The sequence below is a fragment of the Chlorocebus sabaeus genome, chromosome 23 (genome assembly GCF_047675955.1).
Source record: "Chlorocebus sabaeus isolate Y175 chromosome 23, mChlSab1.0.hap1, whole genome shotgun sequence".
In the NCBI taxonomy this organism is placed as follows: Eukaryota; Metazoa; Chordata; class Mammalia; order Primates; family Cercopithecidae; genus Chlorocebus; species Chlorocebus sabaeus.
Window position 1 is genome coordinate 72,120,752 of NC_132926.1, and position 16,743 is coordinate 72,137,494.

General features: G+C 36.7%; 2 protein-coding genes and 1 pseudogene across 2 annotated transcripts in view; 2 read left to right on the forward strand and 1 right to left on the reverse strand.

Annotated features, from left to right (window-relative positions):
• Nucleotides 1-16,743, reverse strand: part of MAN2A1 (mannosidase alpha class 2A member 1) — a 172,199-nt gene that overhangs the window by 21,091 nt on the left and 134,365 nt on the right. Inside the window, exons 17-18 of the mRNA XM_008014107.3 lie at nucleotides 4,555-4,688; nucleotides 989-1,130 (exon numbers count right to left, since the gene is read on the reverse strand). Of these exons, the coding sequence (XP_008012298.2) occupies nucleotides 989-1,130; nucleotides 4,555-4,688 (276 nt within the window). The remainder of the gene's footprint in view (nucleotides 1-988; nucleotides 1,131-4,554; nucleotides 4,689-16,743) is intronic.
• On the forward strand, nucleotides 4,706-11,693 carry LOC119619327 (cancer/testis antigen family 45 member A10-like). Its single transcript, XM_073010776.1, has one exon. The coding sequence runs from the start codon at nucleotides 6,401-6,403 to the stop codon at nucleotides 6,779-6,781; it is 381 nt and encodes a 126-aa protein (XP_072866877.1). The 5' UTR covers nucleotides 4,706-6,400; the 3' UTR covers nucleotides 6,782-11,693.
• Nucleotides 14,538-14,718, forward strand: LOC140710003 (U2 spliceosomal RNA; annotated as a pseudogene).

A 16,743-nucleotide genomic window follows, 5' to 3' on the forward strand; every position in this document is an offset into this window, starting at 1 on the left:
TTTAGCAACACTGGGCCCCAAACCACACAGTAACAATGCTGCCCCACTGCACACTGGGAACATGCTCTTCAGTTTGCTCAAGTCTCTAACCCTCCCTATTGGATCCCTGATGTGGAGTCATTACTATTTTCATAACCGAATTCATGTCTTTATGGCATGAGTTTACATGATCTTATCTGATGAAGGCCACAAAGAAAAATGAGAAGTAGCAGTTTGTGTGTGTGTAAGTTACAGAATGCATGTATACGCCTCATGTAAAAAGTGGGCTTGTGTCAAAGGACACACTAGGCATGTGCACTCACTTATCTGGCTCCTTCAGACATTTATCTCTACGAACTCTTAGAATGTAAGAAAGGAGACCAATGATACCATGTATGATAACCAATTAAAAATATGTATTATAAAAGATCAAAGTCTCTCAATAGAAAGACTTGCAAAAATTAATCAGTGTCTACTGACTACTTTCTCTCACTTCCTATGCATCACTTTTTCTCTTTTGGAATCCCTAAAGCCATACCTCTTTATCCCCATATCTCTGTAATTTCTACTCCCTTCCTTCTTTCAGGTGGTAGCAGAATAGAAAGACCATGATTCACAGAAGGACCTAAGTTTGAACCACGACTTCTCAAATGTGCAAACGTAGGCAACTTATCTAAACCTCCGAATCTGAGTTTCCACATCCATTAAATCACGATGATGATAGAGACCTCTGCAAAGTAAACACTATTAAGAGAAGCAAATTATCTTTAAAAAGAAATCTTGACATGGAATTTTAGGTCTCCTGTTCTTCATCTGAAGATTTAGGAGATTCATCTTTTTATGTTGTTCTCACAAAACCCAAACTTAATAGTCTGGTTGCTGAAAGAAAAAAGCTGAAAAGAAGACAGGGAGGTTTTAACTAGAGATTATACCACATCTGACCAACAGAAAAAGTATACACTTGGAACTGAAACCTTTCAGAGTGAAAAAGAGTGTAAGCAATACATACCACTATTCAAACTTGAAACCCCTAAAGACTGAGCAGAGAGCAGTGTCAAACGATGTTTGGCATCCTGGATATAGGCCATTGTAGTCATGGGATAGACATTTGCTTGAAGAGGCAATTTGCTCAGTGTCATTCTAGGTTGAATCTATAAAACACAACAATTTCATCTACAAAAAGTGATATTTACATATATTCTTTTAAAAACTGGAGGACAGGTGATTTTTCTTTCTAAGAGCTTTAAGACAAAGCTTCCTTTTTTGTTCAATGGAAGAAATAATTTAAAAATTAAAGCATTATTTAAAAGAATATAAAGAAAAACCACAAGGATATTAGAAAACAATTTTTAGGTGGGAAAGGTAGCACTTGCCCAGATTTTTAAAATAGGCATTCCTATTTAAATTCAGAATAAAAATGCTTAAAAGTCTTCTAACTCTCCAATATTTGCATAAAACAAATTATAAAAGTATTAAGTATTCATTTCTCATCTAAATCTAACATACTGCTTTTGTAATGAATGCTGAGTATAATAGCTCTCTATCCCCTTTCAAGAAATATCTCTTCTTACTCTTGAATTGGTTTTAATAAATACCACAGATCTCCACACCAAATCTTCTAAGATATTACATTATAATCAAATGCATATTTATATTTAAAAACCATTCAGTGCTTACTCTTTTTGATTAGTTTCAATGTAGATAGTTCCAAATTCCAATTCCTTGTAACCTAGTACCTGAATGTTCGAAATATGACTCTATTTTTTGAGAAAGACTGTCGGTAACCCCAAAGCCCATCTGGGTCACAGTGACTGACTCTAAGCTCAGAACCCTGTTATCAGTGAATCTTAATGATACCACATAAAAATGTCATCTCCTCATTTAAACTCATTAAAGTTAGACATAAAAGTGAAGAAAAGAAGAGGTACAAAGTTACCATAATAGTTAATACGTATTAAGTGCCCATTAACGAAAGGCATGGTCCTGAGTATTTCACAAATCTATCTTTAATCTTCCCAACAACCCTGCAATGTCTCCCTCAAATTACTGGCCGTACTAAGTTGAATAATGCCTCCCTCTCTCAAATTCCTGTCCACCCACAACCCGTGAATGTGATCTTATTTTGAAATAGAGCCTCTGCAGAAACAGATGAGGTCATTCTGGATTATGTTGGGACCTAACCTAATGAGTAGCATCTTTACAAGAGGGAAATTTGGACACAGACAGACAGATACGACAGGCATAGGGAGAACTCTATATGACAAAAGAGGTAGAGACAGGAGTGATGCATACATAAACCAAGGAATGCCAAGCATAGGCAACCACTAGAAGCTGGGATAGGGCAAGGAAGGATATTTCCCTATAGCCTTTGGAGGGAATATGGCCTTGTCAACACCTTGATGTTATAAATCTAGTCTCCAGAACTGTGAAAGAATAAAGTTTTGTTGTTTTACATGATTCCATTTGTATGGCAGCCTTGGGAAATTAATAAACTGATAAAGCTACAACTGTAAAATGTTTAAAGAAAAAAAAAAAGTAAACCTACCTTAAAAGAATTCTGTATTTCTCCTTTCCAAACCAAATTAACTTGTATAAGTGAACTTATTTTTAAAAATGTAAAACCATCACAATTGTGTTGTTGCTACCGCCACTCCTCACTGGTGGAGCTAGATATCTAGTTTTGCTGAAGTACTACTATATCCAAAGCTTAAAAAACGGCCAATTTTAAAAGCATAAATATTACAGACTTAAAAGTAATATTTTCTTTTTTAGTCAAACGTTCCATCCACAAAAAGAAAATTCACATTCTTAGTTATTCAGTTTTACTAAGTTCCTCATTCATGTCTACAACCACAAATACAAATAACTGGTTTTGTATGATTTTAAAAGACTTCCTTTTGTATATAAAAAAATTAATCACCATAAAGTTGAGATTTTATTTGGAATCCAAATGGCTGTAGTCGAATTAACATGCAAATTCAGAAACTATGCTGAAATTTTTATGTTTTGGAAAAAGTTTAAATTTAACTTTTGCAGGAAATCGTAGAAGAGAAAATTATTAAAATCTTTTTCACCCACCCCCAGTTGAAAATCAAAGTAAAAGTGTTTATTATAAAATTATTTCTATTCACAGCCAAAAATCTCTAAAACACTTGTTTTAAAAACATGCTTATGGTTTTAATGGTATTTCAAAGATATGTTATCAAACACATACACTCAGAAAACAGAGATTTAGGTAACAATCAAAAGTGCTCTACTAAATTGGAGAATTGACAATCTGATAAGACCGTATAAATCAACTTCCTTACTAGAGTTTGAAACTATTTCATGAAAATTTTGATTAAATATATACCTGCCTATTTCTAAACAGATATACCTATGTATATGTATACATGTGTGTCTGTGTACGTATAATGGTATACACAAACACACATAAAGACAGAGGAAGAGTTTTCCTGAAACTTACAACAGCCCATTATTAGATCATACGTTAAACCAATATATAAGGAATAAACTTAATAGGCATGAATCAATTCCTTATGAGGAAAACTGACATGACTTTGTATCCCCACACAAATCTCATCTTGAATTGTAATCCCCAGGTGTTGAGAGAGAGACCTGGTGGGCGGAGACTGGATCATGGGGGTGGTTTCCCCCATGCTGTTTGTTTGATAGCCAGGGAGATCTCATGAGATCTGATGGTTTTGTAAATGGCAGTTCCCCTGAGCTTTTCTCTCTCTTGCCTGCAGCCATGTAAGACTTGTCTGCTTCCCCTCCACTACGATTGTAAGTTTCCTGAGGCTACCCCCTAGTCATACAGTACTGTGAGTCAATTAAACCTCTTTCCTTTATAAATTACCTAGTCTCAGGTATTTCTTTATAGTAGTGTGAGAATGGACTAACACAAAAACAGACCAGGCACAGTGGCTCATGTCCATAATCCCAGCACTTTGAAAGGCTGAGGTGGGCAGATCACTTGAGTCCAAGAGTTCGAGACCAGCCTGCCAGCATGGTGAAACCCTGTCTCTACTAAAAATACAAAAATTAGCTGGGTCTAGTGGTGTGTGCCTGTAGTGCCAGCTACTTGGGAGGCTAAGGCAGGAGAGTCGCTTGAACTTGGGAGTCAGAGGCTACAGTGAGCCAAGATCGTGCCACTAAACTCCAGCCTGGGCAACAGAGTGAGACTCTGTCTCAAAAAAAAAAAAAAAAAAAAAGGAAAAAAAAATCCCAGAAAGTATAATAATCCATCAATCCCTAATTATGTTTCCTTTCTGGTAGACAGATACACATATATATTTTTTAGCATCAAGATATTTAACATTCATAGTGGTCACCAAATCTACCCTTTGAACAAATAAATCCTTACAAAAAGATGTTCTTAAAAAAATGGTCTCCCAAATATTTGTTCTAATTGTAGAACCCGCAATTATCTATCAAAATTCAGTTTTATTTTAGAAATAATTTGCAACTTTAGGTATTACTTTGTCAAAGGATCCAAAATTAACTGGGGCATTATTATATATAAAAATCATACACCAATACAACCATCACTTAAACATTTTAAAGGAAAATTACCTGGTATCCATTTAGGTCAGTATAAAATCTATTTTGGCTTTTTATATCAGAAGAAATTTTCATTGCAATCTCACGGTTATATACTTTTCGGATGTCCACAATATTGGAAACTTCCACAGACTGTCCTTCTATTCCTAAAAAAAAAATAGATATAGATATAGATATAGATATAGATATAGAACTCCTTCCAAAGTTACATACATTTTCTTGTTTTCTACTTCCTGTCTTAACATCTCTCATATAATAAATGCTATGACAATTTAACTTTTCTTTTTAAAAACTATCAGAAGGTAGATAACATTTATTCAGGGGAGCATATTATTCAACTAAAGAATGAAGCAGCTGGGATGAGAAAAATGTAGATGATGTATAACATGTAAATGACTCTCTGAGTTCAAAACAGGACATGAAATGAAAAAAGGGCTACTCAGCTACAGGCCAGTCCACTTCTCACCTGCAACACCATTCCCCAAAAGAGCCATTCTAGCCTACCTTTTCACCATTTTCTCCTTACAGACCAGATATTATGAGCCAGTAAAGTTTACATTCTGCTGGTTCAAGTGACAGTGTATTATTGCTAGGAAAAGAGACAGGAGATCCAAGGAGATGGTTTATGGCTGAAAGTGATATTAAAATATTAGTATTTGTGGACTATAATCTGGAAAGCTCTCCAGAAGTTAAATCAATTTTAGTTGAGTTTAGTATCTCTTACGACCCCTTGTTATGAAATGATCCATTTTGTCCTTTGTTATATAAAGCAGAGGACAGCTTTAAAAAGTCCCTAACATATCAAACATTCGTTTGGACAAGCCTGAAGTGTTTACTAGTCTCTGTCATTCTACTTTAATTGTATCTTCAGGTCCTCAGTGAGGCCTTGGGTCAATTTCATAGAGAGAGAAGTTAAGAGGAAATCCAACACACTTAATACAGATCAAGGGTGTATGAGATAAAAAGGAATGAATTAATGGCATTTGCAGTGACCTGGATGAGACTGGAGACTACTATTCTAAGTGAAGTAACTCAGGAATGGAAAACCAAACATTGTATGTTCTCAATGATATGTGGGAGCTAAGCTATGAGGATGCAAAGGCATAAGAATGATACAAAGGACTCTGGGGACTTGGGAGGAAGGGTTGGAGGGGGGCAAGGGATAAAAGACTACAAACAGAGTGCAGTGTATACTGCTCAGGTGATGGGTGCACCAAAATCTCAAAAATCACCACTAAAGAACTTACTAATGTAACCAAATACCACCTGTACCCCAATAACCTATGGAAAATTTTTTTAAAAAGGGTGTGTGAGAGATATTACAGGACCTTCTAAAGACAGCAATGAGGAAAGTGGTCATAAGAAGAAAGAGTGACGTTATTCTATTTAATAAAGCTGAAGCCTTCTGAGGTTCAGAAAGGAAAAAAGGGAAAATGCGGAAGGAAGGAAAGGAGTAAGGAAGACTTTTTCCTAGGAGCCAAGAAGAATCCCCAGAGTTTAACAGAAGGAGCCAGCAAAGAGTTAAAGAAAGGAAGTTTAACTTTGTGAGGTTTGTGGGAAAGAATGTAAATGCAGGCTCCACGGTTCTCGGTTCTCGGGGCTGGCACCCGCGGTCCTACTGAACACAAGGCTTCTCCTCGGGACTTTGGCACACCACACAGGTTCCCAGTGTTCCCAGTGTTTGGCTGGGGCAGGGCACGCCATGGCAGGCAGTTTCCCTTCCATTCCCCTTGGGCTATACTGGATCGGTCCTTCTGGAAACAATGACTGATAAAGCAGAGAAGGTTGCTGTAGAACCTGAAAACGTGTTTAAATATCATAGGGAATCGAGAGTCCTTCATCTCAGAAAAGGCAGAAGATGGCCCTGTTAAGGAAACAAAGAGCAGGAGACAGCCTTATTGGAGGTTTTACCATGTCCAAGGAAAAGAAGCTTATGGCAGGAGATGGTATTCCACCAAGCCAATTGGATTCTTGGTTTGATGATTTCAGTGGTTTCAGCAAAGATGGGCTAATGCAGAAACCTGGTAGAAATGCACCTGTAGGAGGAATCATTACCAGGAATTTCTCTGGAGATGACCTAAAAGTCACAGAAATACTCCCTTTTCCAAAAAGCCAAGAAGAAATTAATGTTGATATAAAATGTCAATTAGTGAAGGAAATTCGACACTTTGGACGAAAATATGAAAAACTCTTCAAATTGCTTGAAGGACTGCAAGGACCTATGGAAGTCAAGAAATGATTTTTTGAATCATTCCATCATCAAGGAAGCCACAAGATTTATGAGGCGAGACTTAATTCAGCACCTTGAGAAGAAACTGGAACAAATGATTTCTGGCTACTTGTTCAAGAAGGATCATCTCACCCCAAATGCATAATCTTGCTAATGATTGAGGAGAAAAAAAGGATCAGATTGCTGTTTTCTAGAATGGAGCAGGATATTGCTGAAGCCTTTTAGCATGTGTTAGTGAATAAAATGGACTTCCAGAAGCTAAGACATTTCTGTTAAAAAAAAACAAAAAACAAAAAACAAAGAATGTAGATGTAGTGTAAACACCATAGATTTATCTGAAAAGTACAATGGAAATTCTAAAATATAAATAACAATCTAGTGATAAATAACACTTAAATGGGCTGAAGCCTCTAGGAACAGAATTTTCAGAATGCTCACTGAACTTCTTTCTGGTATATACTGCTCTTCCAACTCAAATGGAGCTAACTTCAGTTTCTTACTACATTCATAAAACTATTATGAGTACCATCTCCATGGGTGAGGAAATGTGGAATGTCCTTTATTTAAATAAAAAAAAAAAAGAGAGAGAGAGACAGGGCCTCACTATGTTGCTCAGGTTGGCCTCCAACTCCTGGGCTCAAGCAATCTTCCCACCTCAGCCTCCTGAGTAACTGGGACTACAGGCATGTGCCACTGCACCCAGCTGATGCCTTTTTTTTTTTTTTTAAATGGCCACAGTCTGAACCACCAACCTCTGCCAGTTACCTACACATGTACATTTCCTGATGACAGTTACTACAAGGACCTGCAAAGACAGATGACCCAAATAACTCCATCACTACTGAGAAGTTGAAAAACAAATCACATATATAACTGATGATAAATAACAGTATCTTCTATGACCTAGGAAATGCATTACTCTAAACACAAACCCTCTTTTCAGTATGCTTACATTAACCAAAATAGTTTTGTAAAGCCAAAATGAAATATATATGGAATTTTAATAATAATAAATAAGCATCTACAAATGAACCAAAAACATCTAAAACAAAATGTAGCACCAAGCATGATAGTATTCATGTAATACTAGGGAGCATGGCTGATGACAAGAAGTAAACTCTAATTTAATAAAAGCATCCATTGGGTTTTTAGTATACTGTTTTATGTTTTCTTCGCTCTAGATTAGATATTTTCTCAAAGAGCAACAGAATACATGAAATGAAATAAAGCCTTAACAAAAGAGAACATCATTAATTTTAATTCATGTACCTCCAGAAAGCATTTATAAAAGAACATGCTTCAAGGAAAAAATAATTATTTCACATTACCTCTATCAATAATAAAGTATTTCTGTTGAGAAAATCATCTTTCTCAAGCTCAGTATTATACTTAGATCCTGTTGTGGCAACAAACACTTAAAGCTCTTTAAAAGGAACTTTATGTCCATTCACAATTCAGCAAGATACCAATTTAAAGTTTGTATCAGGACAGACTTTTAAAATAAGATTAAACATGCTTATTATGAACAAGCCAAACAAAACCTGTAATGGTCATAAAAACAAGGAGGTATCCCTGAGTTCTCAATGGTAATTTATTATTTTTTTAAAGAACAGTATATGTGAAAGAGTGAAAGGATTGCCAACTGTTCCTATTCTGTGTCAGTAATTCCTTAAGTTGTACCTTTCCCAAAGAGGCTCATGCGATGGAAGGGAGAACATCCCGGGAAGCAGGAATGCAAACCAGCAGTATCCAGTGGTCTGTTTTACCTGTACATCACATGGCAGCAAAAATGCTTTTTTTTTTTTTTACCAAAGTGGCTCCACCTGGGCATGAATGGCCAGGGCTTTCTAAGTCCCTCTGGTTTTTCTTCAACACTTTACAAGATTAGTCACTAGGGAAAGAAAGGAGTGATGCCATTCCCAGGTTTCAACAAAGAAATATGTGCCTTCTTGCTGCTAATTCTCTCCTCCTTGGAAGAGATAATGGAGGTTGTTTATCCTTATTCACATAGGCAACGCAAGGTAGAACAGAGCCAGTTCACAGGTGAAAAGTGGTAATAAAAAGGCCAGAAAGAGTCCTTCAGAAGGTCCCACTACATCAGAGTGTTCTATAGATGGGGGTAGATCCCACCCCCAGAGCTAGGATTTTTTTTGTTTGTTTGTTTTTTATCTCCCTATAGAACGTTAGCTTCTCATAAATACAGACTGTCTTATGCACCATCTTTGCATTACAGTTCTTAACAACATTTGGGGTACATGGTAAGTACTGAATCACTGTTAGACAGAAATAGCTAAGATATGAAAGCCTGTCCTTTATCATGCAGAAGTTAGCTGACATGGGAGGAAAGCAAACTGGGCTATGGATAAAGTTTAAGTAGCTGGAAAGATGAGAGAATAAGAACTTTCATTTTACATACATGTTACATGCATGTTAGAATGTAAGTTCCTTAAGGCTAGAGACCATGTCTTATTTATCTTCATGTTCCCAGCACGTAGACATGTATAATAAATGTATGCTGAGTGAAGGGTGGCAGCTATGTGGCAATCACAGGAGCCAAGAGTTACTGATGCTTACTATGTACCATATGTTTACTACAAGCTTTATATATAATGACTCCTTTCGTCCTGACCCTAAGCCAAGGAAGAAATCACTTTCCCAAGGACAAGACTGGCAGAACCAGGACTCTATCACTTCATCATCATGCCTCACTGGCAGACCAACTATGGAAGAAGGCTCAAGTTACTCTGGGACCAAGGACTGGGAGAGGCCTTGTAGTGAGTAGAGAGAAGACCTCCAGATTTTGTTTTGTTTTGTTTTTAAGGGGAGAGGGCACTGAACTGAAATCTGGTATCTTCCAAGAGCTATTTGAGTGAAATAAGGCACAAGAGGCTTCCAGACCCCAAAAACTCTTTGTAACAACCCAAAACTCTCTTTCAAAATGGCATGCTCACCTTAGAAGCCAAGAAAGTAATACATATTTAATATTAAAGACAGATACTCTATTGCACAGCAGTTCCTCCCCACTGTACTTAGCTGAGATGTACAAAATGGTGAGCCCAGTAGGCGTGCACCAGCATGTTTACTGCATACTGGTGCTAGGAACAATAGGGAAATGAATAAATAAAATCACATACGCCCATGTTATGGAATGCTGTGTCACAAATGAAAAGAATGAGGTAACTGTCTCTCTTGGCAGAGAAACATGAGAAGAAAAAAGCTAAATGTAGCATTTGTATAGCATGATAAACTATGCTGAAAATCGACACAAACACAATACTATACTTTTCTACAGTTTTAAGACCATGTGGTGCATGTATGCTTGCACATATATCTGAATTCCTCTCCTGAGGAGTGGATGGAGACAGACACAGATGCCAGAGGAATTTTATTTTGTATCTGTAATGTGTGGAATTTGTCAGAAGAGTAGTACACATATATATTATTTATACCTGTATTTATAAAATAATATTAAGCATTTTTAGAATATTTTCTGAGACAGCAAGAAAAAATAAAACCAAGTAGATCACCGTCAGGAGGCTGGGCCATACCACAGCTTTAGGAGGACAGAACACTCAGGCTTACAGGGTTTTAGCACCACTATCAAAATGACGTTGCTCTTCTCAGAGCCTTCCCCCACTGGGTGGATCAGAAAGAGAGAACAGAAAACAAAAGGCATCACCCTCTTCACTGTTGCTCAGCACCAGTCTAAGGAAACCAAAGGGGGTGCTCCCTGGTGTGGGGAGAGAAAAACTGGAGGGCAAGCCTGACACATGCCATGCCTGAAATATGAGTAGAGGAAACATCCAGGAGGGTGTAAGGACTCCAAGAAATGCAAATGGAAACCCTGGAGTCACAGCTCTGAGCGACAACTCACGACAGCCTTTGGAGAATCCCAGGCTTTTACTTCCTCTGTACCACCAACTCTCTCAGTTCCTCAACAATTTATCTGGAGCCACCTAATTCAACCCTGAACTGCAGAATCTCTGAGTTAGCTCAACCCTCTCCACCTCTCCAGATCGTCTTACTCTAGCTATTTTGAAATGCAAAATACACTTTCCCAAGGAATATACTCATAAATCATACACCACTCTCGCCACACTCAACCAGTTATAGGAGTGAGAGGCAACAACTCGGGAAAAAGGACAAAACAGAACCTCACTCATATCCCAGCAAAGTCCAGTATCTTATCAGTGGCACCTAATGTGATTAGGACAACTCTTTACATCAAGAGGGACAATAGCAAATGGCCCACAGTCACCTAGGAAAAAGACAAGTGATGGCAAGAATCCTAAGAGACATATTTAAGTCTGCAAATAAAAGTCTAACTGAAATTTAACATGGCTATCAAATCACATAAAATAAATCTCCAAAATACCCATCTAAGATTCAAAGAAATGTCTGAGTGTCTTAAAAATACTGACTCTCAGGCAAAGCGAACCTTGCTATCTATCTGATCGTTGTGCTCATCTCCTTTCCTCCAATCTGTGTCTGAGCAGAGAGGAGGACAGAATCATCACTTTGTTGTAGAAGTAGGATAATCATAAAAAACCAGGGCTTCTGATTTTGAATATTCCCTCTTCGATTTGGGAAACATTTTGTTTTGTATTTTAATCATCAAAAATATAAAACTACCTTTGCTATTATGCACTTACTTTAGTGATGTTTTTGTAAAATTTATCCAACTTAGCTTAAAGCTCAAGCTCATGGTTACTAATTAACATATACTGCTTAATTCGTAAGTATGCTTTTATGACATTCTCACAACAACGATAAACTGAGTAAGTCAACATCTAAATGTTTCTAAAAAGAAAATATTATCGTGACCACATTTTTAAAAAACTGTACTTATATCTGAAAGTACCAAAATAAAAATGGTAATAATTTCCACTATTGAATGACCATTTTTTCCATGTTGACTCACTCAATTTACCATTCATTATAAGATCTAATTTATCCTCTGAGTCACTGCTGATTTCTGGGTCTGTAAATGTTCATATTGATTATTTCTCCACAAGTGAAAATTTTAACATCTGCTTTCACAAATACAAATTTTAGTAAATTTCATTCCAAGTCGCAAATTTAAGAAAATGATGATATACTGCTTTGTGCCATTCATAAAATACTACTAGATAAACAGCTACTATTACTTATCGATCACTTACGAGTTAGGCACTAGTGTACCTATTTTACGCTTTTCATTTCAATAATTCTCACAAAAATGTCAAAAACTAAATCTGTAATAGGAAAGGTATGGCATTTTGATCATAAGAATTGTAAATGCTGGGTAAAGATTATACCAATAAACTATGATATGCTTGAAGAAGACGTAATAACTGAAAAACATATAACAAAACTGAAAGGCTTTTTGTTTTTTTTTTTAACCATTAATGTTATGAAACAACAGAATTTTTTGGAAGCTCTGTTTTGGAGGGATCATAACACTGACATCAGTTTTAACCTCAAAATAGATAAAATAAAAAAGGTCTAACTAAAACACTCCCCTAGGAAGTGAATAAAATAGCTCACAACATTGGAGTTTTTTGGCGCCTTCCCTGTGACCCAGGCTTGGGCTGGTCTAAGACAGAAGAGAGAAGCTGGCTGAACTAACAATGATATTTGATCTGCACATCTGTGGCACTGGCAGTTACTCTGAACTCACCTATTTCCTGTTTTCCCAAACATGCTCCTTTCTAAGGCACCTTTAGACAGGAAAAGATTCCTCACAATGATCTGCCTCCATGACAGATGTTTTTCTTTTTCTTTTTTTTTTTTTTTATTATACTTTAAGTTCTAGGGTACATGTGCATAACGTGCAGGTTTGTTACATATGGATACTTGTGCCATGTTGCTGTGCTGCACCCATCAACTCGTCAGCACCCATCTACTCATCATTTACATCAGGTATAACTCCCAATGCAATCCCTCCCCCCTCCCCCCTCCCCATGATAGGCCCCGGTGTGTGATGTTCCCCTTCCCGAGTCCAAGTGATCTCATTGTTCAGTTCCCACCTATGAGTGAGAACATGCGGTGTTTGGTTTTCTGTTCTTGTGATAGTTTGCTAAGAATGATGGTTTCCAGCTGCATCCATGTCCCTACAAAGGACACAAACTATACTATGCAGATGTTTCTTTCTTTTCCACCACTCTATTTCTTCTCCCAACTTACAATAAATAAATAAATAAATAAATAAATAAATAAAACAAGCAGCAGCATCTCTCTCACCCTGTTTAGTGGGTACTGAACAAAGACAGTTCAATTTATTGGTGTCTGACTGGACTTTAATGACCAAGTAACAAATATTTCTGCAAAACATGTGGTTTCCAATTGCTTGCTTTCAACAAAATTGAAAGTGTACCTAATCAGGTTGTCAGGCAGTAGGACTTTAAAAATAATTGATTAAAATTAATGTTTGACGATAGGTCAGTCTGTGACTTTCGGCATTTAACCCAGGAGTTCAAAGTACTGAATGATATTCCTATAACAAAACTCCTTCCATTACCAGCTACTTATTTATGTTAATAACTTCCCTTTGCACTGATATTTACAAAAACAAAAATTAAAAATAAAATCATATATCATTCTAGCAACGAGTGACATTCACCAAGGGACACATTATCCATTAGGAATAAAAAAGGTACAACCCATTGAGAAAAATGTTTCCATTAAAATTTATAAAATACACCAAAATAACATCCTTTAATTATTTAAATGTATAAAGAAAAACCACAAGTCAATTAAAAAATATATAAGGGACAAAGAGTTCTTTAAATCCTTATAGTAGGTTTCTAAACAACCTTATTTCACACATTGTGATATTCTTTTCCTCCTTTCTGCCTTTCATGTGACATTCTCTAAGACCTAGCCTCTCAATGACTCATTTCTTTCATTAAATCCTCCCCAATTCCCCCAATCTGTAATGACCATGCTTTGTCTTATAACACTCAACTATCTAACCATCTGGCTCACTCACTCTTATAAGTAGATACAACATTCACTATGGGTAAGGTTCCTTGTATATTCACTCAGTGAATACTCCCAACATCCTCTGAAGCTGATTTTACTACTGTCAACATTTCAGGATGATAAACCAAAGCCAGACTGGCAGTAACCTGTGCAAGGTCAAACAGCTGCTAAGTGGCAGAGCTGGGATGGGCCTGGGAATAAAACACAAGAGAACTGTCTCTGGAGTCTCAACTCTGAACCATTACACATCTATGTTTCCCATTCCTGTGCCCTGAATCTGAGTTCAGTGCAACCCACCTTTGTAGGGGATGATGCTTCCTTGCTAAGGAGTTACGGCTTCAACAATCAGCTGCTCTCAAACAGCCCCAAAGATAATCTCTGAGTTCTGAATCTGTGTAACCAGAACGTGCTTACAGTCCCTTAAAATAACCTTCTCTTTCATGCCTGTAGGGAATAATCAGATTCAACACATAGCTATTTATTTCAATTTTTAAAAGTTCCAATTAACAGGGAAAAAAATCCTTAGTAGTCAATTGCATATTATGATATTCCAAAAATGTTTTAATTACCTAAGCCTGCCTAGCTATAACTTACTTAATGCTTTTTACTTTTAAATAAAACTAAATATGGAATATAGCTCTGGAAAAAAATGAGAGACTGATTGCAAACCACCTTAATGTCCTCATGAATCTTTTTATGGAAATAAAAAGAACTTCAGTGAAGTTCTGAGACCTTGTTTACAAGTGGGGCAGACACCAGGGATGGAAGCCCCAGATTTAAGCGTCCTTAGAAGACGAATTTTATCACTTCTTGGCCTTTTGGCTAAGATCAAGTGTAGAAGATGAATTTAGAAGCAGGGAGTCAGACAAAAGAGATTTTAGGTGAAACTAAGTTGTATGAAGACTGATGGTTACACCTAATTGAACATCTACCTTTTTTTATAGATTAAGAAACTGAGTCCCTAAGAAATGAAAGGACAAACCCATACTCCTCTGGTTTGCTTAGAGGCAAAACTAAGGATTTGGGTCTCTAAATCCCAATGTGATTCCTTATAAGAGGGGTCTTCAAAAGTTTCATGGAAAATGCATATCATGAAAAAACTATGCATGGATTTCATCAAAATAAACTCATACTTACTTGTTATAACATGTCTGCACAGGATCTAGTTTGAGGCACTAACAAGGGTGAGACTTCGGTTTGAAAAGAGCCCCTATCAGAGCAATATAAATTATGCTAAAATTTAAATAAGAACAAACATCAAATTTATGGTGAAGCTTGGGTAGAAGTATGGTGAAATCACTGATGCTTTATGAAAAGTTTATGGGGACAATGGTGCAAGAAAATCAGCAATTTACAAAATAGATAAATTGTCTTGGGAAGGGATGAGACAATGTCGAAGATGAAGACTACACCAATTTTCAAGAAAAAAATTAAGTCTGCTTTCCTGCTCTAATTGAAGAGAACTGACAATTAGCAGCTTATACAATTCTGACTGAAAAATTAAAGTTGAGGAAACTTTCCACTCAATGGGTGCCAAAACCACTGTGTCCAGATCAGCTGCAGACAAGAGCAGAGCTGTCAATGGAAATTTTACATAAGTGGGATCAAGATCCCAAACATTTCTTTGAAAAATTACAATAGTAGATGGAATACAGCTTTACCAGTATGATTCTGAAGACAAGGCACAATCAAAACAATGGCTACCAAGAGGTAGAAATGGTCCAGTCAAAGCAAAAGTAGACTGGTCAAGAGTAAAAGTCATGGCAACAGCTTTTTGGGATGCTCGACATTTGGTGTGTTGACTTTCTGGAGGCCCAAAGAACAGTAATATCTGCTCGTTATGAGAATGTTTTGAGAACATTAGGCAAAGCCTTAGCAGAAAAACACCCAGGAAAGTTTCACCAGAGTTCTTCTCCACCATAATGCTCCTGCTCATTCTTCTCATCAAACGAGGGTAATTTTGTGACAGTTTCAATGGAAAATCATTAGGCATTCACTTACAGTGCTAATTTGGCTCCTCCTGATTTCTTCTTGTTTCCTAATCTTAAAAAATATTTAATGGGCACTCATTTTACTTAAAAATACAAGTAGACTGAAATGACATGGCTAAATTCCCAGGACCCTCAGTTCCTTAGGGATGGACTAAGTAGCTGGATTCACTGCCTACAAAAGTGTCGTGAACTTGATGAAGCTTACGTTGAGAAACAGTTTATATTTTTATATTTTATCTTTTAATTTCATTTGTCCACAAACTTTTTGAAGTCCCCTAGTATGTTTAACTAGACGAAGCTCATTTTGATTCTCTAAAAGCCAAGAGTCAGGTTATAAATCCACTTATGTTTATATATTCAAAATTGCTCAGAGAAAAACTAAGCAACTCTCTTCGATTGCTAAATATGCCCATGCAAGGAAATCAGTCATTTCAGTCAAAGGAAAGTCTTTTCTTCCATAGTTTTTGATGTCAGTTCATTATATTTTACCTCCAGGCTACTTGTTTTCTTTGAGTAAGATCCATTACATATAATACTTGTAATATGTTGGTGGAAAATAGAGCAGAAGTATCCCATTTAAGATGTTTCCCCTAAGGGTTAAAACATGGTTTACACACACATACATACTCACTCGCTAACAAACACCGGCCTAGGAGAACACAGTCCTTGCGCCAGTGAAATGTACATGACACACTGGTTACCCACAGTGACCTAAATTCTTCAAAGTAGCTGTTGGTATCAGAAACTAGGACACTAAAGTCCAATAATTACAGCTCTGAAGACAAGGCCACAGTTAGCAATGTCACTTACTGGTATTATATTATTGCAAGGTATGTACTTTCCTCTTAAGTGCAATATTAAATAAAACACAAGAGGATACAGGAGCTTCTGTTTGTATTATATTCTATCTTCTAATCACAGATTAACCAAGAAAGCTAAAGTAGCAGCCTATATGGTAATGTTTAAAGCTTCAATTAAATGAAAGATGATTATACTGCAAGAAAAATTAATTCCCAC